This window comes from Phodopus roborovskii, unplaced genomic scaffold (assembly GCF_943737965.1).
Source record: "Phodopus roborovskii unplaced genomic scaffold, PHOROB, whole genome shotgun sequence".
Taxonomy (NCBI): Eukaryota; Metazoa; Chordata; class Mammalia; order Rodentia; family Cricetidae; genus Phodopus; species Phodopus roborovskii.
In genome coordinates this window covers 672,317-692,663 of record NW_026126446.1, presented here as the reverse complement: position 1 = coordinate 692,663, position 20,347 = coordinate 672,317, and the positions used below count along the sequence as shown (strand labels likewise).

The following is a 20,347-nucleotide window of genomic DNA, read 5'->3' as shown; positions in this document are numbered from 1 at the left end:
TCCTTGTTGTCAAACTAAGATACATGATAGCCACCTCATTTTGCAGTTTGACCTTGAAGGCGCAATGGCAGGTAAAAACTCTCTGATCTTAAGTCAAAAAATGAAATGGAGCCAATTCTGTGGGTTCCCACCATGAAAAAACAAAACCCCCAGTATTGATTTAAGGGGTACATTGTTTTGCAAGTACAGAAACCCACAAATGAGGTTTAAATGGTGAAGACTTGACTGCATGCCAATAACACTACCTCCTGCACTAGCCAAAACACAGGGTCTGTAAGCCAAAATAAACCCCGGTTATGTTGTATTTAGTTCAGTATTTTGTCAGAGCAATAAGAAAGTAAGAGCTATAGATAGTTTTCCCAGCTGTACTACTACCTGAATTGGTGGCTACATAATCTCTAGTGACAGTCACTAATACCCTCTAACAGCATCTTAAACAATAAAGATATTTACTAACATGTCTGGTGGTAGCAAGACCATATATGGTTCACCTCCACAGAACTGACACATAACTACCCTATTTTCGACTTCATAGTTACCATTGGGCTAAGCATGAGTGCAAATGGCTGCTCTAGTTCTTGCACACTCAAGGAAAGAAAGAGGAGGCAGTGATGCTGTCTGTCCCAGTGCTCACGTCCCCAGAAATGCAGACCTTTATGCCTCTGTTAGCCAGCTTTCTGTAACTGTAACAAATAATTGAGATAAATCAGTTCAAATGGAGGGAAAAAGTATTTAAGACTGATAGCTTTGGAGGTGTTAGCACATGATCAAATGATGCCTTTGCTTTGGGGTACAACAGCATATTGTAGCAGGAAAGAACGGACAGTAGTGCAAAGCTGCTTACCTCAGGTGGCTGGCAAGCAAAAAAAGAGAGGAAGGATCTATATTGCCCCACTCTCCAAAGGTATAGCTCCCAATGACCTCAGACCTCCTAGTGGGCCCCACCACTTAAAAGTGAAGGGCCCAGACTCTCACCCAGCCCCCTGCTTTGGCAGCCATGACAGGCTGCAGAAAAGACCCAGTAAGATGTAGGTAGGCCCCTGACTCAGCAACAGGTGCTGAGCTTCCAACCTTGCCCAAACTTGCCCTCCATGTGTTGAGGAACCAATCAGAAGTTAGCTGGTGGCCCTGGATGTATGTTATGGTAACAATGGAATGCAGAGTGTAGCAACTTCCCTGGGAGGGCCTGTAGACCATAGCAACCTGGCTGCAGCTGCAGCTGACCAATCAAGACAGGACAAATCACCCTAGCCTGGAAGTGCACCAATCCTGAGACTGTTGCGGACCCCAGACCCCTTGTGCTACCCCATTATATTCCCTGCCCCACTGTCCCTCTGGGTCTGACAGACGGAGGACCCAAGTTAATTAAAGACTCTTTGCATTTGCATCAGATTGGGTCTCTTGGTGATTTGAAGGTTCAGGGTTTGGGCACAACAAAAGTTTCTACTGCTTTATATTATTGCCAAATTGATGGGGCAGTCCTTTATCCCATAGGTCTTTTGGAGACAAGGCAAATGTATTGATGAGAATTACATTACATGGCCATCTAGCTGCAAGAGAAGCCAAGAACATACACAGATTTCCACCTTCCACGTTAGAAACAAAGAGAAAAGACCAGCAAGGAACAGTTGTTTCAAAGCTGAACACTGAAACCATCTACATCCACAGCTGGCATGGATACAGATCCCAAATCACATCTTACTGTATGCATCAGTTTGTCTTTGCATTATTTCTTTGTATTCCTTAGCATGACCTTATTTTTGCAAAAGGAGACAATCTGCAGACGTTCTGGGAAGTAATAAAGAATCACAAGGGTGGAGTAGACACAAGAAAACCTGCTTCAGACTCAAAGCCAAAGCTCTAAGACCCCTTTCCCACCAGCCAGTTCCCAAATAACCACACAGAGGCTTACTGTTGATTATACATGCTCAGCTGATAGCTTAGGCTTGTTCCTAACCAGCTCTCATAACTTAAATTAACCATTTTCTGTTAACCTATGTGCTGCTCCAAGTCTCATTTACTTCATCTATAAGCTAGTTTCCCATGTTGCTTTCTCCTCATCTGGCTCTAGACTCTTGTGACTCCCTGACTCAGCCCTTCCTTCCTTCTTTCTTTCCTTCCTTCCTTCCTTCCTTCCTTCCTTCCTTTCTTTCTTTCTTTCTTTCATTCTTTTTTAAAGAGCTCTGGTGGTTTTATTAAAGGAAGGCTTTTCTGGTTTACTACTTCTTACCAGTCTGTTCTGGCATGCTTCTAATAATATCAGAGTCACCTGGGTCAATGATAGCCAGTGTGCATACTCTGTAGTATTTTTCACATGCTGTGCCCAATTCAATGTTATTGCCACTGTAGTGATGGACACCGGTTTTAGCCAACATGGCATAGTATTCTATTTCAGATTTCCTCAAAGCCGGGCAGTTGTTGGCGAGGATAACCAACTTCGCTTTGCCCTGTCTGATCATCTTGAGAGTCTGTTTGTATCCCAGCACGTACTTCCCACTTTTCATAACAAGCTGGAGCCTAGAGTTGATGGACTCAAGGGACTTTTTCGTCTTCTTTGCGGCCACCATCTTCCTGCCTTAGGTGCAGGACAGTCCCCAACCAAGAGCAGCTGCCAAGATGGCGGGGAAGCAAGAAAGGCTGACTCAGCCCTTTCTTTGTCCCAGAATTCTGTCTGGTTTTCCCGCCTAACCTTACCCTGCCTAGCTATAGGCCAATCGTCTTCTTTATTAAACAAATCACATGGCATATATAGTCACATAGTGTAAAGGAATAGTCTACAACCTTGGAAGAGTGCTTGCCTAACATCCCTGGGTTCAATCCCCAACACCACAAAGCTGGGTGTGATGGTGCATGGAGTACACTGGTGATGCCAGCCCTTGGGAGGTTGAGGTAGGCAGGAGAATTAAGTCCAGGGTCATTCCTAGCTACATGTGCAGTTCAAGGTCAGGCCAGGCTCCATGAGACACTGCCCAATAAAAACAAAAAGCCTCAAGTCTCCCTCCTCAAGGGGCTACATATGTCCTCTCACTGAGGGCAGGTGCGTAAACTAGGTAGTAATATGGTGTAGAGGATGCTCTGCATACACTTTCCCTATCTTCTCAGTTCTGCATTTTCAAGGCCTTTATTTTCCATTTAGAGCAGTTTTTTTTTTGTTTTGTTTTGTTTTTTTTTTTTTTTTTGGTCTCTAATTCTCCTTTGATGAACATATAAATCTCTTGTCTCCCTAGAGAGACATTACCAAGTTCAAAGTAATGTAAACATCATGGCTAGACACAAAACAGTGGTAGTTTTCTAAGAACAGTTGCATTTGGGCCATTAGAAAGCACATTTTTTACCCTTGCTGTAGCATTTGCAAAGCCAGTTCTGTCACCTTGGCTCACACAGAGATGCAGATTCTTCCAGTAGCAAGCTTCCAGGCTAGAGATGGTGGTATAATGGTGCCCGTCTCTGTTATGCTTTTCCCAACTATCTCCTACAGGTGCCTCATAGCTCGGTCAAGCAAGCCTTTCTTGAGGATTTGTTCTGGCAACAGCTGAGTATGTGGAAGAAAGGGTTTTCCCCTGGAGTTTCACTGCAGAAATTCAGGTTGACTTCTGACACAAGGAAAAGGTATAACTGGTTTCACCTTGCAATTAAGCTGGATGAAGTTGGAATTTCCTTTTCTTGGTCACAAAAGTTCCAGTTATCCTTTAGAGTGTCATCAAGATGTGGAAATGAAAAGAAATTTGAATGTTGACTTGAAGATCCAGAACCAGATCTGTGTTAAATACTGATGGAAGTTCGAGGCCAGCATGGTCTACAGAGTGAGTGCCAGGACAGGCTCCAATGCTACCCAGAGAAACCCTGACTAAAAATATAAATAAAATAATAAAATAAAACAAAACAAAAACAACAAATATTTAAGATAAGGTAGGATAGAAAGATGAAAAATTAAGGGAGCATGGGAAGGATAGGAGCCACTCATCCTGGAGTCTGGTTGAAGGCTCTCTTCCAGACCAATAGCAGTATTTGCAACAGAATTTGCCTACTATGTGAAACAAGCCCAGAAATGTTTCAAAAAGAACATTGAGGGTTGGTGAGAAGGGCCAGCCAGGAAAGCTCTCACTGTGCAAACCTAATGATCTATCTTCGTTATTTTTCTAATGCTGTGACAAAACGTTATGACCAAGTCAATTTATAGAAGAGAGCATTTACTCTGAGGTTTATAGTTCCATAAGGTTAGAGTACATGACCATGGTGGTGGGGAGCATGGCAGCAGGCAGGCATGGAGAGTGGCTGAGAGCTTACATCTCGATCCACAAGCAGCAGACAAAGAGAGCTCGCTGGCCATGGTGTGGCCTTTAGAAACCTAAGCCTACCCCCAGTAACACACCTCTTTCAACGAGGTCATGCCTATTCTTCCCCAAATAGTTCTATTAACCCCAACTATTAACCAAGCATTCCAATATTGAGCCTAAGGAGCCATTTTTATTCAAACCACCATATAACTTGAAATTGAACCACTCCCAAAAGTTGTCCTCTGACCTCCACACATATGCATGACCCCCATCATACACATGATAATAAACAAAATAATTGTAAGCTCTTATTATTTTATATGTATGAATGTGTCTGTATCAAATGTATGCAGTGCCTGCTTGTGGAAGTCAGAAGAGGGCGTCAGATACTGTCTTAGGGTTTCTATTGCTGTGAAGAGACACCATGACTATGGAAACTCATAAAAAACAAACAAACAAACATTTAATTGGGTGGCTTACAGTTCAGAGGTTCAGTCCATTATCGTCGTGGTGGGACATGGTGTGCAGGCAGACATGGTGTTGGAGAAGGAGCTTAGAAGTCTACATCTTTGATCCAATCCATAGGCAATAGGAAGTGAACTGTCTTACTGGCTGTGGCTTGAGCATATATGAGACCTCAAAGCCCACCTCCACAGTGACACACTTCCCCCAACAAGGCCACACCCACTCCAATAAAGCCACGCCTCCCAACAGTGCTCCCCTTATTACATTCAAACTACCACAGATACTTTGGGAGTGGAGTTACAGGCTGTGGTAAGCTGCCTTTGTGGGTGCTTTGTGGGTGTGTTCTTCTCTGGAAGAACAGCCAGTGCTCCAGTCTATTTAACTTTTAAAGAACTTTAAAATGTAATAAATTAGGGTTAAGGTCTAAGTGCACCTGACCTTCATGAATGACTATCTTCCTTTTCCAGCTTCCTGTATGCTATCTAGGAATCTCCTAAGGACCCCCTTTTTCAGCCCTTGTGACAAAGTTTTACCTTATCACCTTGCAGTCCTATCCAAGACAACCGCAGACCACACTCTATAATCTCATTTGCCAAAAAATGAGGTAAGGGAAGACAAAACATTCTTAGCAACTCTTTGAGCTGTAACTTGAGAGGCCCCCAATATCATATACACTAGTACCACTAAGACACTTGAGTGCAAACCTCTCCTGAGACGCCCATACCTGCTTTGGGGTGTATCTCTTACTATCCATGAGCACCTTCCTTCACACTGTCCATCCTGTGAGCACTGTCCATCCTGTGAGCACTGTCCATCCTGTGAGCACTGTCCATCCTGTGTGCACTGTCCATCCTGTGTGCACTGTCCATCCTGTGTGCACTGTCCATCCTGTGAGCACTGTCCATCCTGTGTGCACTGTCCATCCTGTGTGCACTGTCCATCCTGTGAGCACTGTCCATCCTGTGTGCACTGTCCATCCTGTGAGCACTGTCCATCCTGTGTGCACTGTCCATCCTGTGTGCACTGTCCATCCTGTGAGCACTGTCCATCCTGTGAGCACTGTCCATCCTGTGAGCACTGTCCATCCTGTGAGCACTGTCCAACCCCACAGCTCCTCTGGATTGACCTACCAGTCTTTAAAACGTGCTCAGGCCTCTCCCACCTTAAAGCATAAAGTTCCAAAGTCCCCTTGCTGACTTCTGTTCCCCTTGCTCTCCTTCCCCTTCATAGGCCAGGCTTCTGAAAAGAATTATCTTTATTTCCTTATTTTTTTTTTTTTTACTTTTATTGAAGCTTCCCACTTTGTGGTGTGTGTGTGTGTGTGTGTGTGTGTGTGTGTGTGTGTGTGTGTGTGTGTGTTGTATGCGTGAGGGTATGTGTACCCATGTGTGCATGTACAGAAACCAGAGAAGTAAATCAGTCATCTGTTATGACTCTCTACCTTAGTTATTTATTTGGAGCCAGGGTCTCCTACTGACCCTGAAGCTCACTGTTTTGGCTAGACTGATAGCCAGTGAGCTCTTGAGCACCAATGGTCTCCACATACCAATGCAGGGGTTACAGACACACATGGCCATACTTTGCTTTTTAGCAGGGATGCTGAGAATTTGAACTGTGGTCCTTTTCCTTTCACAGCAAGGACTCTTACCCACTGACCCATTTCCTTGGCCTCTCCCACATCTAGAAATATTGCTGTGGTATAATGAATCACAAATCAAAATTTGCTTTAAAATTAAAACTTACAGTTGCCTTAAATTAGAACTTACCTTACATTTGCAGTGGAAGCCATATGGCACCAAGCCAGTCATACCAGCCACACCCTGCCCGTGGCTGACAGCTGGGTGCCCAGTGCCATCTGGGTTCTGCAGCCTATGCTGATGTGTTCACCTACACCCACCACATACCTGCCAGTCTAGCTCCTCACACTTCAATCTCTGTATTTTGTGTTTGGGGGGGGGGATGAGTTTTCAAAGTACAATCAAAATGTTTTCTTGCTGTTCAGCAATCCGAGATCTGGATCTTCAGCCTGGGGACCCTCTCTGGCTTAAGAATCGCTAAGCCCAATAATAAGCATTCAGAGAAATAGTTAAATCCACCTTTGCTATATAAAACATTTACCCAGTCAGCCTTTCTGTGTTGACACTATTAACATCCCTGGCAGTAGGGACAATCAGAATGTAAACACAGCCTTGCCAAATGACCTTTTTTTTTTTTTTTTTTTTTTTTTTTTTATTTCCAATTGTGGAAATGCCACTGCCTTGATTTGTGACTAATGATGGATGTCATCAGCCACAATCTCTTTTTCTTCTGATTACTAACTGTCATATACATAGTGCAGCTACAAGTATTTGAGTTTTCAGAGACTGGGGACTTATTTCAAGGGAGGTGATCTTTTTAAGGTACAGTGGAGATGACACTCCAGGAGGTAATAGCTGTGCTGTGGCTAAGGCAGTTACACCCCAGATCCTATTAGATTGAAAAGCATCAAAGATAAATCCTGATTGTCACTTTGGGAGATGATTTGCTGTTGATTCCTTCATTCAGCACACTGCAAAGTAGCTAACGTGCTGTGGAAGTTCTCATGATGAAAAACTTGAAAAAAGAAAGTTCATTTCTGCAGGTGGGGTCACCGTCCTCCACCTGTGCCTGTAGCATGTAACACATCTGGCCTCTGAAACCTGAACAGGGGCTTTTGTGTGGTAGTGGTATTTGTGTGCTTTTGTGACAGAATTCTCACTAGGAGAATTCTCCGCCCAGGTTGGCCTGAGACTTACGACCTGTCTACCTCACATTCCCACATGCTGATTGCAGTTCTGTGCCACCACCCTTTGCAAGGTTCTCAAACACCCGACTGTTAAAATACCTTCTCTGAAGACTGTCACATTCTCGGGGTCCACTGGACCGCTAGGGAGGCCGGGGAGGAGTATGCTGAGCAACTGTCTCCAGATGATTAATTGGAATCCTCCTGGAAGAGAGATGGGTAGGACACTGAGCACAGTAGGAGTGTGTGGAAAGTTTGGGGAGCAGTAGTAAATAGCTGCTAGGTAGGAAGTAAGGTGGTGGCTGTACCTTGAGGAGACCTGGTGTGTGGTAAAGACTGTTAATGCAATGCCCGTTAATACAATGTTACTGTGAGGTGCAAAAGAAAGGCCACTTCTTCAAACTCTAACCCAGGGCTAGAGAGGGATCTCTGGCAGCTAAATAAAAACCAGCATTCCTGAGGGAGTGGGAGGTTGGGGGGGGGAGTGGTGGTGCATGATGCCTTTTTTAATCCCAGCACTCGGAAGGCAGAGGCAGGTGGATCTCCGTGAGTTCAAAGCCAGCCTGGTCTACAAAGAAAGCCAGGACTGTTGCACAGAGAAATCCTGTCTGGGGCGTGGGTGAAGGAGGGCTGCAGCACTCCTCAGGAAATTGTGAAGCCAGTTCCTCCATACCAAAGGAGCCATTTCCCTCACCTCTGGCAGAAAGGACATATGGCTTTCTGAGCACCTATCAATATACCAAAGCGCATGCTGGCCTCCAGGCTCTCTCAGTGTCACAAGTGCCTGTCACAGGTCCACACTAGCACCCTAGCCCTTCTCACCTCCTCCCTGTCCTAAACTCCCTCCAGCTCATGGGCTTCCCTCCCCCGGCCGGCCACACACCCTCCTAACCCTGCTGTTTGCCCATTTCTCTCTACTCTGCCCTGTTCTCTCGTTCTCTATTCTCCATCCTCTGCTGTTCTCCATCTTTTGCAGACAGTGCTGGCCATGTCCAGTCTGCTTCTTTCTCTCTCTGCTCTAGACTCTTCCCCAAACCCCTGGCTATTCTCTCTCTCCTATCTGCAATAAAACCTTCCCTCTCACCGTCCCATGGAGTGACCACCGCATCAGTTTATACAGTTAGGACTTCATCGTCTGCAACCGGGGAATTGCTGGAGCATTTGTTTGAGTTTAAGACACAACCCCTGTAAGACAACAAGACTCACTGCGCTGTCCTAGGCCTACACTGTACTCTCTGTCTCTCTGTGTGTGTGTGTGTGTGTGTGTGTGTGTGTGTGTATGTGTATGCGTGTGCGCGTGCATTTGTGGGTGGGGGTGGGGTGTGTGATAGTTGAAAACACCTGGGCTTGGGGTGTTCAAGCTCTGCATGAGACTTTGGAAAAGCTGTTTTCCTTCCCTGTGAGTTTTCTCATCCGGAAGGTAGGATTGTTGCAAGTACCAGGAAGTTGCTCCACAGGCATGTGTTAAAACACAGAGTGTACTGAGAAAAAGTACTTGGCATTGAGACAACGCTATGCAACTCTTGATGGTTATTACCTCCTTATTTGTCAGCCTTTTTGGTCTCTGCTCCCACTCCCTGCCCCGTTTCTATCCAGCCTCCAAGATCGAATGTGCAACCGATAGCAACATTAGAGTTCTGTCCATGGAGGAACACTGCTCTGCTGCCCAGGTGTGACAGGTGTGAGTCCCTTATTGTCCCACCTTCTGCCAGCTCATCCGGAAGGGTTCACCCAGAGCACACATTGATTAGTGTGGGGCAGAGGTATCTATTGTGGTGGGGTTGGGGGCAGGGAGGAACCCTGATATTTCAAACTGTAGCATAAATAGATGAAAGGCTCATTTTAACATGACCAGTTAATCTGGAACGAGTGTTTGCAGACAAAACACAGGACACCTACTTGCACTTGAACTTTCGATAAACAATACTTCATTCAGACAAGATAAATAGCTTAGACCACAGCTGCTAGAAGACTCACAGGATTGCTGCCACAGCTAAAAGACCCTCATCTGGAGCTGGAGCCTCCCGTGTTCCCTAGGAGTTCTGCTTAGTTACAGGACGAGAGAGAAGTCCTTCCAGGCTTGTTATTTGTCTGAGTGTGCCAGTGGCCAGCAAATCTGAACCCGACTGAGGTGTGTTACTGCCATGGTTCTGAGTTCTCCTCTCAAATTACCATCCAAGGCACAGGGAGCCTTCTTCCCCTGCAGCAGCATCCATGCCCAGCCCTCAGTCAGCGGAATTCGGTGTGCTTCTGAACATCCTCTGGCAGGCCTTCCCTGTATCTGCAGAGTCTGTGACAAGAGCAAACAAAACCTGCTGCAAATTGGAAAATGCTCTTCCCCAAATACAAACTAGAAAGATATGTGGAAATTCTGACTTGTACAAGACTGGATGTTGGCAGACTATTAAAGATGATGAAATTTAATTATCACTGCACATGTCTGGGTGTTCTGTTGAGAAGTCGGCGATGTCTGGATGGGCAAAAACATAAATTATACAATGTTATGTGCATAGCCCATAAAAATCTGTTTTTCTTGTATTCCTTTCAACAAAATTATGTTGGTACACTAAACATATTTACATAATTTGTGTTCTATTGGCAGTAACTACCTAAAAAGTATAAGTTGGCCAATCTTTTCTGTATATTACCAGTTAGGAAAAACCAATGTTTTTTTTTTGAGGGACATTTGTGATCTATGAAAGTTATTCAATGCTGCCTTTATAACTCAAAACACCTATGGACAACATATAAATAAATGAGCTGTGGCCGATTTGACACATAAAAATGCATCTATTCTGTATGAACTCCCACAGAGTTGGCCTGTAGATTAAAAATAAAATGTGATTAGGGCAGTGAGATGCTTCAGTGGGTAAGGACACTTGTATTCAGCTTGATGACCTGAGTTTAACCCCCCAGGACCGACACAGTGGAGGAAGAATGACAACCCCTCACTGTCGTTCTTTTGCTACAACTTTTGCCTAAGAAACACAAACATGAGACTCAGCGCCCACGTGGAGTTTATTGAGAGAGGGGAGAGAAAGGGGGGAAGCTGGTGGCCAACCGAAAGTAGGGGGGAGAGGGAGAAAGAGAGAAAGAACGAGCAGAGAGAAAGAGCAAGAGAGGGGAGGGCAAGAGAGGGAGGCCAGAGAGAGAGGCGCGCTTGGCACGCTTGCTTTAAAAGGGGGGCTTGCGCATGTGTAACTGAGTCCTCTGGCAGCCAGGTAAAGCCTGACCTAGAGATGACAAGGTCATGAGCGTCCGCCCATCGTCAGGGGCGGGGTCAGCAGGCTGCTAGTTCTTAACACCCACCCCAGCTGCACTTTGACCACATCCAAACACACGCATACATACAATAAATGTCATAAAAGTTGCCGACCAGTGGTGACCCACACCTTTAGTCCCAGCACTCAGGAGGCAGAGGCAGGCAGATCTCTGTGAGTGTTCAAGGCCCACCTGGTCTGCAAAGGGAGTTCTAGGACAGGCTCCAAAGCTACACAGAGAGATCTTGTTTGGAAAAAAAAAAAAAGCAATGAAAATTTTAAATGAAATGTGATTTTATTCATAGGATATAAAATTATAATATATTACTTTAAAATGTAAATTAAAGTAAAAAAAATGAGGGCCAGGGATGTAGTTTAGAAATTTGCTTATCATTCAGTGAGCTCCTGGGTTCAGTCTCCAGCTTTGCAAATTAATTGATTAAATTAAAACTTACAAATTATTTGCATAGATTTTTCTGTAAGTTGTCTTCTAAAATATTCAAGTCTATTAAAATTAAACACAAAATATAATTATGATGAGTGGATATCAACATTTTAAAGCCAAATTGTGTAAAGCTGACTTAGTTTTGCAAATATTTGATTAAATTTTATTAAAATCTTTAATAAAAATAGAACTATTCACAGTTGTCATCATTATATTCATTTGTTTGCTCAAGTAGGGCAACATCATGGGTTCCTAAGAGTGACATCTAGACCCATCTTGTCACTATTTAAGAGTAATAAGAGCTGTTGAATTTTCAGTGTTTCCAAATGTTCCTCACTCGGCTCATGAGCAATATTTGCAAATACTATGTAAATTTGTGCATACTTCTGGAGCCACAGATTGGAGCATGAAAAACAAGAAAATGGATAACACTGCCATCATGCCAAAGCCTGTCCCATCCCAGCTGAGTCGGGGGAGGACGAAACGGGGGAAACTGCCATTCTTTTTCCTGAACTTCCCCCTCATCCTCCCTGCGGTTTGAAGCTCCTCCCCCCCGACGCTGGCATTGGTCCAGGAAGAAACTTTCCACCTTGTGGAAGCTGCCTGGGTTTGTTTCTAGAACAGGAGCTAGTAATGTGGAGAAACAGGCTCCAAGCTTGTGTCTGAGGGTGAGTGTTTGTTGTTATACTAATGCTAAGAATAAAGCCCCGAGTGACAAGACTCATGTTTTTAAGACAGGGGCCTTCCTTTGTAGCTCAGGCTGGCCTTCAGTTCCCAGTGTGTTTTCTCTCCGAGGTCACCATATCTGAAAGTCCATGTCAGCTGAAGCAGAAAGGGCAGGGTCTGACGAGCTGCTGTAAGCTCCAGAGGTTGGTGCTGCCAGCAGACTTACTGCCAGTGTGTCTTTACCCTTTTGAGAAGACCTGAGCTGGCGCCTACAGGAACCATTTCTTCCCAGTGCAGTCCTGGGGGTTAGAGCACCCTGGTGCAGGTGAGATAATTGTCGGTCTTAGAGTCCAAACAAGGTATGACTGGTTTAGGTGTGGGCAATTGCTGCAGGGACAGTTAGGCTCTGGGCTTCAGCTCATTCTGCCTGCTGGGCATTAAGCTGAGGAGATGGAAGAACTGTGGCTGCTGCCATCCTATGATATTGAGGGGACACTTGGGGATGGAGCCAGAGATGCTGAGTAGAAAAACTGGATTCTGGGGACTGGAGAGATGGCTAAGAGCACTGGCTGCTCTTCCAAAGGGCCTGGGTTCAGTTCCTAGCACCCTATGGCAGCTCACAACTGTCTGTAACTCCTGTTCCAGGAGGTCTGATGCCCCCATACAGACATACATGCAGGCAAAACACCAATGTACAGCCAGGCATTGGTGGCACATGCCTTTAATTCCAGCACTTGGGAGGCAGGGGCAGGCAGATCTCAGTGAGTTCAAGACCAGCCTGGTCTACAAAAGCTAGTTCCAGGACAGCCTCCAAAGCCACAGAGAAACCCTGTCTGGAAAACAACAAAACAAAACAAAAAACCACCAATGTACATAAAATAAAAATAAGTAAATTATTTTTTAAAAAGAAGCTGGGTGGTGGTGGCATACACCTTTAATACCAGCCCCAGGGAAGCAAAGGCAGGAGGATCTCTGTGAGTTCGAGGCCAGCTTGGTCTACAGAGTGAGTTCCAGCACAGGCTCCAAAGCTACACAGAGAAACCCTGTCTTGCAAACCCAAAATAAATAAATAAGAAAGAAAGAAAGAAAGAAAGAAAGAGAAAAATGGATTCTAATGACATTATGTGAGTCACTGACAAGTCAAAACTCAAGTTAATGAAGCTATGAGCAAAATTTCAGCATGCCCTTCCTCTCTCTCTCTTCCTTTCTTCTTTCTTTTGTAGGGCAGGGCCTTCTTCTGTCTCCTGAGCTCTGAGATTATAGGCATCCACCACCATGGCTGACTTATGTGGTACCGAGGGTCAAAGCCAGGGCTTTCTGCATGCTGGGCAAGGCCTGTATTAACTAAGCTACACCCCAGCCCATTAAAAAAAAAAATGTTATTTGAACATAAATCTCCTAAGCAGGCCCCAGTGAAGCTATGACAAAGAAGTACCCAGAAGAGATGAATCTGGGGAGAGAGGGAGCAGCTGGAACATTGATAATACAGGGAGCCGGCCTGTTTGGACAGGTGCAGGCAGCTTGATTTAAACAATGTGTGGCAACCTGTGTTTTATGTGAAGATCTAAGATTTGTAGCTTGTCCTCCCAATATTGTGGCTGATATTAGCAAATTGTATTTATGAAGTAGTTGCCATGATGCAAAAACATAATTGGATTTAAAAATTACCCATGAGTGCTTAGAGTTCATCCCACAAACCTGCCAGGGAAAATCAAAGCTTGAGAAATCTTTTGAACTAGCTAATATGTGCTTCTTTTTTCCCCATCATCTACTTTGGCACAGCATCAATATTCCTCACTCTTATCCATTTTAAAACAACCGTGTGAACAAGTCAGAACAGTGCAGGGCCCATCAGAGTCTTGGAGACAGCCCTTCGGGACCAGTCATCTGGGGGCTAAATCATCTGAGAAATGCCAATCTTTTGAATGAACAGGAAATGAGACGTGTAAAGGGATGACTCATCCCCACCTTTTCCACACTGCTTGGCTCCATGGATGTTCTGTTGAGCTGCATAGTAAAGTCAACTGGCAAGCAATCCTTCCTCCTCCAAATGTGGACTATTAACTAGACCTGAGGCCTTTTACCAGGCACAGTGATTCTTGGCTAACATGGCTGTTAGGGTTTGAATACACTTGCTCCTCAAATGGTGGTGCTATTTTGGGAGGTGATGGAGACTTGGGGAGGTGCAGCTGCCTCCCTTGTAAAAGTTGTTCCCTGGGGGCATACCTTTGGCCGTTATACCTGTGTTTTTTTATTCTCTCAGCTCTGTCTTCCCTGAGGTGAAGGCTGTTGCAGACATGACACTGTGCTCTGGGTCATGGGGCCAAGCAACCATGGACTAGACTTGAAATTGTGAGGGAAAACCAAATCTTTTCTTATTCTAAGTTGTTCTGTCATGGATTTGGTCACCATCAGCACAAGTAACTAGCACAGTGACACATTTCCATGCCCCTGGGCAGTTTATAGTCTAATGAGAAAGACACGTGAGTGGACATGCAATACATACAGGAAGTGCCAAACATGACTGATGAGGGCTTTGGAAGTAAGATGCACATGGAGAATTGAGCAGCTTACAGAGAAGCTAGTATGAGACAGGAAGTCATAGAAGGGCTTTTTAGTGGAAAATATCATATTTATCAGTTGGTATACCCTCATTTCTAGAACTTCCTCTGCCTGTCCACATTGTAACAGTGATGAGTTGTCATCAAACATTTAGTACCAGGAGACTATTTGTTTTTTTAGCCAAGATATGAAGCTGACCACTCAAGACCCTTCATGTCTTTTCCCTGGCCAAACCTAGGCTAAGAATGCTGGGAGGGTCGATGTGTGGATTATAACACCTTAGCAATGAACACCAAGTCACCAGCGATGCATTGGTGTTATATTAAGAAAAGAAATAAAGCACTTCCCCTCTATAACCAAGAGCAAGTCTAGATTTGAATTCTCTGTTTCATGCTCCCTATATTTTCTGTCCTCTGTCTGTCTGTATGATCTGAATCTGTGCCTGCCTGAAGGCTGTCTTATGAGTCCATTTGTCCCTGTGCCTATGTGTGTGTATCCTTGTGTGCCTGCCTGTTGTTTGAGTTCTGTGTCTGTGTGTGAGTGGTGTCTGTCCCTAACAAAAGGTTTCTATTTATTCAGCATCACGGAAATCATCACGTGGGGAAGGAATATCTTTAACAATGTTTTACAAGGGTTTAAGTCATTGGCTCCAATTGATTCCAGCTGACCCAGACCAAAAGGTTACTTTCAATATTTATAGCAGATTTGAGGAAATTGCTTTCAACTTCTGTGTTTGTTGCTTTCAGCAAATGATACAAATGCATTGTCTGGGTCAGGGGCATGGAGGAGTACTTAGCCAAAGATACCACTCTGCATTAGCTTGGGTTGTAAAAGTTAATTAGGTAGAAATCCAAGGCTAGTGGAGTTGTTTGTTGCATTGTTCTCTTAAAGGCAAGTTAAACAAACAGTCTGAGTACACAGTAGGCTAGCAATCAAGTCTTAAGTGACTTCCAGGTGCATTAACTCAGGCTGTGAGGTTCAGTCAAATGTAAGAGATATTTTCAGAATATTGCATAGCCACAGGTCAAGAAACACCATCACTTCCAGACAGCTGGGATTGCACTAAGAAACTCATAGGCTGCTAGTACCCAATCTTTTTCAGCCATGGGCTGAAAGATCAAGAGAAGGGAATAAAGCAGATGCAATTGGAAATGGGACAGAAGCCAGTCTCCAAGGGGTCCCAATCCCCTCCATTGTAATCTATCACCAACTCTTATATTTCTTTGGTAATATTTCATGAGAAACTCTTTTCATAAGATACTCTTTTTTGTTGTTGTTTTGGTTTGGTTTTCAAGACAGGGTTTCTCTATTGCTTTGGAGGCTGTTTTGGAACTTGCTGTGTAGATCAGGCTGACCTCAAACTCACAAAGATCCACCTGCCTCTGCCTCCCGAGTGCTGGGATTAAAGGCCATAAGAAACTATAAGATGTATTGCGGTTTAATAAGGATCAGGATAAACAATTAGGCCGAACAGATGTTTATTTAGGGAGAAATAACTCACAACATAGACAGGTGAACACCAACAGGTTCCTGCTTCCAAGAATTCCTCTGGATGTCCTGTCCCTGTGCAGCTGGCAAAAGAGCACTCTCCTGCCTCTCCTCCAACCTAGTTCCCCAGGTCACTTCCGCCCCTGGCTCCATCCCTAATGGGTGTGGTCAGTGCCACAGAAAGAGACAAAGTGAATATTCCACTACAAAAATGAATTAAGATTTTTTTTTTTTTTTGCTTAAGTTAGTACAACTTGGATCCTTTCACTTGCAATTAAAAGAATATCAATAAATTTGTGTGATACTTCTGGATGTGTACCCTTCTTTCCTGGAAATTAAAAAAAAAATGTATATTGTATGTGAGGGGCACAGAAAAGAAACTGAAATGGTCACCCCATGGGTGGAACAGAAAAAGTTTATCCCAAACTGCCAGGGCTGCCTCCCTGGGAAAGTGGAGAGAAGTGAGTGGGGGAGATGGGGAGTCCAGAAAGCTAGCAAGGACTTTGATGTGCCTGAGATGCACCATAGGCCTGGGTCAGTTGAGGAGCCTTGCCCCTTCTGCCGGAAGGAAAGGGAATGACTCCTTTTGACAGATGGGAACCCATTTCACCCATTTCACAACTTTCTGAGGAGTGCTGGCTTATATCTAACCATCAGAAATCAGTGTACAGTCCAGGTTGAGCTGGGCTTAGACTCAATTTTGGACCAGTCAGTGAGTCTACCCTATTGAGGGACATATTGGGGGGGGGGGAAAGGCAGGCAGTGCCCTAGTGAGTGGAGCTGTCCATGGAGGCCAGAAGAGGCATCCCTGGAGGTTGTGAGACACCTGATGTAGGTGTTTGGAATCAAATTCAGGTCTTGTGCAAGAGCAGCACCCTTAACTGCTGAGCCATCTTCTTTAGCAACCTCCCCCCATACTTACTACAATAAAGAAAAGCTTAAAAAATAGGACTGGCCAGGCAGTGGTGGCGCATGCCTTTAGTCCCAGCACTGGGGAGGCAGAGGCAGGTCTGTGAGTTGGAGACAGCCTGGCCTACAAGAGCTAGTTCTAGGACAGGCTCCAAAGCCACAGAGAAACAAAAACCAACAAAGCAACAAACAAACAGACTGAATTGAATAAGTAGCAAACGAAAATTAAGAAATGCTTTTTAGCAGCTAGAGAGATGACTCAGCACCAGCTGCTCTTCCAGAAAACCCAGGCTTGAGTCTCAGGTTCAATTTTCAGCACCCATATATATATGTACATGAATGATGAATGTTCATAGAAGGATTAAGCACCAAATTAAAAGTTGAAACAGTCTGAATGTTCACCAACAAAGGTATAGATTGTTTGAATGTAACATGTTACTTCAGTGAAAAGAAGTGAAAAGCCTTTGCTCTTGGCCACCCCATTTTCTGGGCCCTATGAAGTGGGGTCATATCAGAAATCAGCAGTGTGACTTTGGATGGGAATAACTTGTTGATTTGGAGGCTGAGATAAATAATAGGCAATCAATCAATCAATCAATCAACCAGTCAAGTCCATGTAGTGAAATAAAACTCTAGACATCAAAGTATGTGCAAGCTTCCCTGACTGACAATATCCTACTCGCAGTGTTACATGTTAAGGCCAGGAGCCAAAGGCAACGGCAGCCTGATTCCATGAGGAAAGGGTAGAAGTTTGTGTTTGGAGTTCTGCTGGACTCTGCTCTATACATTTCTTTCTTAATGAGCCGTATTTGTGTCTTTTACCTGTGATAAAAGGTCACCATGGCGGGATATGCCTCAGTTGTAATAAATACAGCACGAGGTGGCACTGTGGCGAATCCCATGCTGGAGAAAACCACACCAACAGACAGATCTTCCATGGGAAAGAAATTTTATTGGGAAGGGAAATGAGTGGGGGAAGGGAAGAGTAAGAGAGTGAGAGAGAGACAGACAGACAGACACAGACACAGAGAGAGGGAGACCGAGAGACAGATAGAGATGTGTCTGCCTCCTCAGAAAAAATGGTGGAAAGAAAGATCGAGAGTGGGAAGAGCTTGTTTCTTAAAGGGACCTTTGTAACTGCTTGCCAGCCAGGGTACTGCCTGCCATGCTTACAGAGATGGGTATTTTTTGCCAGGTCCCCAAGGGGCAGGGGCAGGGGCACCTGGATTATAACATCAGTGAGGCCTGGGAGTCTTCCTAGTGAATTATCTGAGTCCAGGGTGGGTTTGGGAACCTAGTGAAGCTGTGGTTGGTGTCAGAAATGGAGGCGGTCATGAGTAGAAACTGATTCCTCTAATCTTGAAACTGGCTCAAACCATTCATACCATGTTGTTCAACAATGAAAATAAAAGTCCTTTTATACAATAATCCACAGGGGAATCTTGGAGACATTATGCCAAGTGAAAGAAGACAGACACAAAAGGTCATGTACTGTATGTAATTCCATTTGTAAGTGGATGAGAGGAAATAGGGAAGACATATGGGAAGTGATAAAAACATGAATAATGGTAAAAATGTTCTGGAATTTGATCATGCTTGTCCTTAGCTATGAATAATATACTAAAAACTACTGAGTCGTACACCTAAACATGATGAATTTTCTGTATTGAGTTACATCTCAATAAAGCTATCACCTAAAAATAGCATTTGCCCTTGCTGCCGCTGGGGCCATGATGATCTGGGTGGCCTGTGCTGCCATTGCGGCCATAGTGATGCAGAGCCTGAGCTAAGGGCCATGTCTTCATCCATGTTCCTGCTTCCTCTGTAATGATGTCCATGGCCGTGTTACCACAGGGCTCATAGGGACCTTGTGTGCTGAAATCTGAGGGCTGTGCTGAGCCAGTCCCACCCTCACTGGCTCTGGGGCAGCTGGTCCTGCCCCTCTGTGGAAACTACTGCAGCAGGAGAGCTGGCCCTATTTCCCATGGGAGAGCTGGCCCCCCAAACTTGGGAGAGACTATACTCCTCACCATGGGCATGTGAAAGCTGGCCCTGATGGCATGGGACTAGAAAAGTTGGCTCTGCCCTTCGCAGAGTAGGGTGGTTCCCTGACCAGCTCAGCATCCTAACCATAATTTTTAAGCATTCTCTTCAGTGGCATTCTGTTAAGACTGTTGCTTTTGGGGGGGGTGTTGAGGGTAGGGGTTGTCACAGAAGCCTTCTATATCCCTCTTCCTCAACTGTGAATTTGCAGTCCTTTGATACCATGTTTTAAGTGGAAGTTCTTAGTACCCACGTTGTAGGTGCCATTTTGTTACAAGCAGTTTCCATCCAGCCTGGTCCCACAGCCAAATCAGTCCCAAATAACACACAGAGACGCTGTATGAGATGTAAAGCTGTTGGCCAGTTACTAGCATTTCTTATTGGCTAGCTCTGTCTTAAATACTAACTCATAATCACTAATGTATGTTTTTCTGCATGGTCTTATCTTTCTGATAATGCCAGACTCATGTCCTCTCCTCCTGAGATCACATCAAAACTCCATTACATTTCTCAGAATCCTCCACCTCTCCTAGTCCCACCTATCTTGCTTTCCTATTGGCCAACAGTGCTTTATTCATTAACCAATAAGAGAGAAACATATTTAGAGAATGACATCTCCCATCAGCAAAAATAGCTTCCTTGCCTTTTTTACAACCAATGGGAGCATGGATCACAGACTTCCATATGGTTTCTAGGGACAGCATGGACCATGGACATCCACATGGTCTCTGGCATCAGCATTTGCCATGGACCTCAGCACAGTCTCCTTTGACAGTATAGATCACAGACAGACACCATTATAGCCCTTGGTGGCATCCATATGGCCTCCATGGCAACACACACACACACACACACACACACACACACACACACACACACACACCCTCCCCACACCCCCTAACCCCCCCCAACACACACACTAAGGAAGCATTCAGGGGGGCTGAGAAGTTCTGTTTTTTATTGCATTTATTGGGTTATTTATTTAGAAAGCACTTGAGATAGGTCAAAGGCAAACTTTTGAGGGTTGTTCTCTCTGCCATGAGGTGCCCAGTGATCCAACTCAGGTCTGCATAAACTGAGGACATGGTGGCTCCAAGATATGGTTGAGGGAAGGATTTTACTGTAGATACAAGGGAGAGAACAGCCAAGGCACCTGGAGGGGTTCAGAGCAGACAGAGAAAAATTGAGCATGGCCAGGAGAATGGCCATAAGACTGGAGAAGAGGGGAGTGAGAGAGGAAGAGATGAGGGGACCAAGAAAGGAAGAGAATAGAGAGGAACAAGAGGTTGCTGGCCGAAATGGCAGGGTTACAGGAACATGAAGCTGGGGGAGGGAAGTCCATGGGCTGGAGAAGCTTGGAACAGTCACGGGTGCTGGGCTAGCCTGGAGGCCAGCATGCTCCTAGGTGTGCTAACCAGTACCACACATAGTCATTTGTCCCTTCTGACAGCGATGGGGAATGGCTACTTTG

At 44.8% G+C, this 20,347-nt stretch overlaps 1 protein-coding gene across 1 annotated transcript; it reads right to left on the bottom strand.

Annotated features, from left to right (window-relative positions):
• Nucleotides 1-2,204: 2,204 nt before the first annotated feature.
• LOC127224733 (60S ribosomal protein L30) lies at nucleotides 2,205-2,590 on the bottom strand. Its single transcript, XM_051187860.1, has one exon. The coding sequence runs from the start codon at nucleotides 2,565-2,567 to the stop codon at nucleotides 2,220-2,222; it is 348 nt and encodes a 115-aa protein (XP_051043817.1). The 5' UTR covers nucleotides 2,568-2,590; the 3' UTR covers nucleotides 2,205-2,219.
• Nucleotides 2,591-20,347: the final 17,757 nt, after the last annotated feature.

What these genes read in the sequence shown, in the direction of transcription:
- LOC127224733 (XM_051187860.1), bottom strand. Translation starts at nt 2,567, where the DNA reads ATGGTGGCCGCAAAGAAGACGAAAAAGTCCCTTGAGTCCATCAACTCT.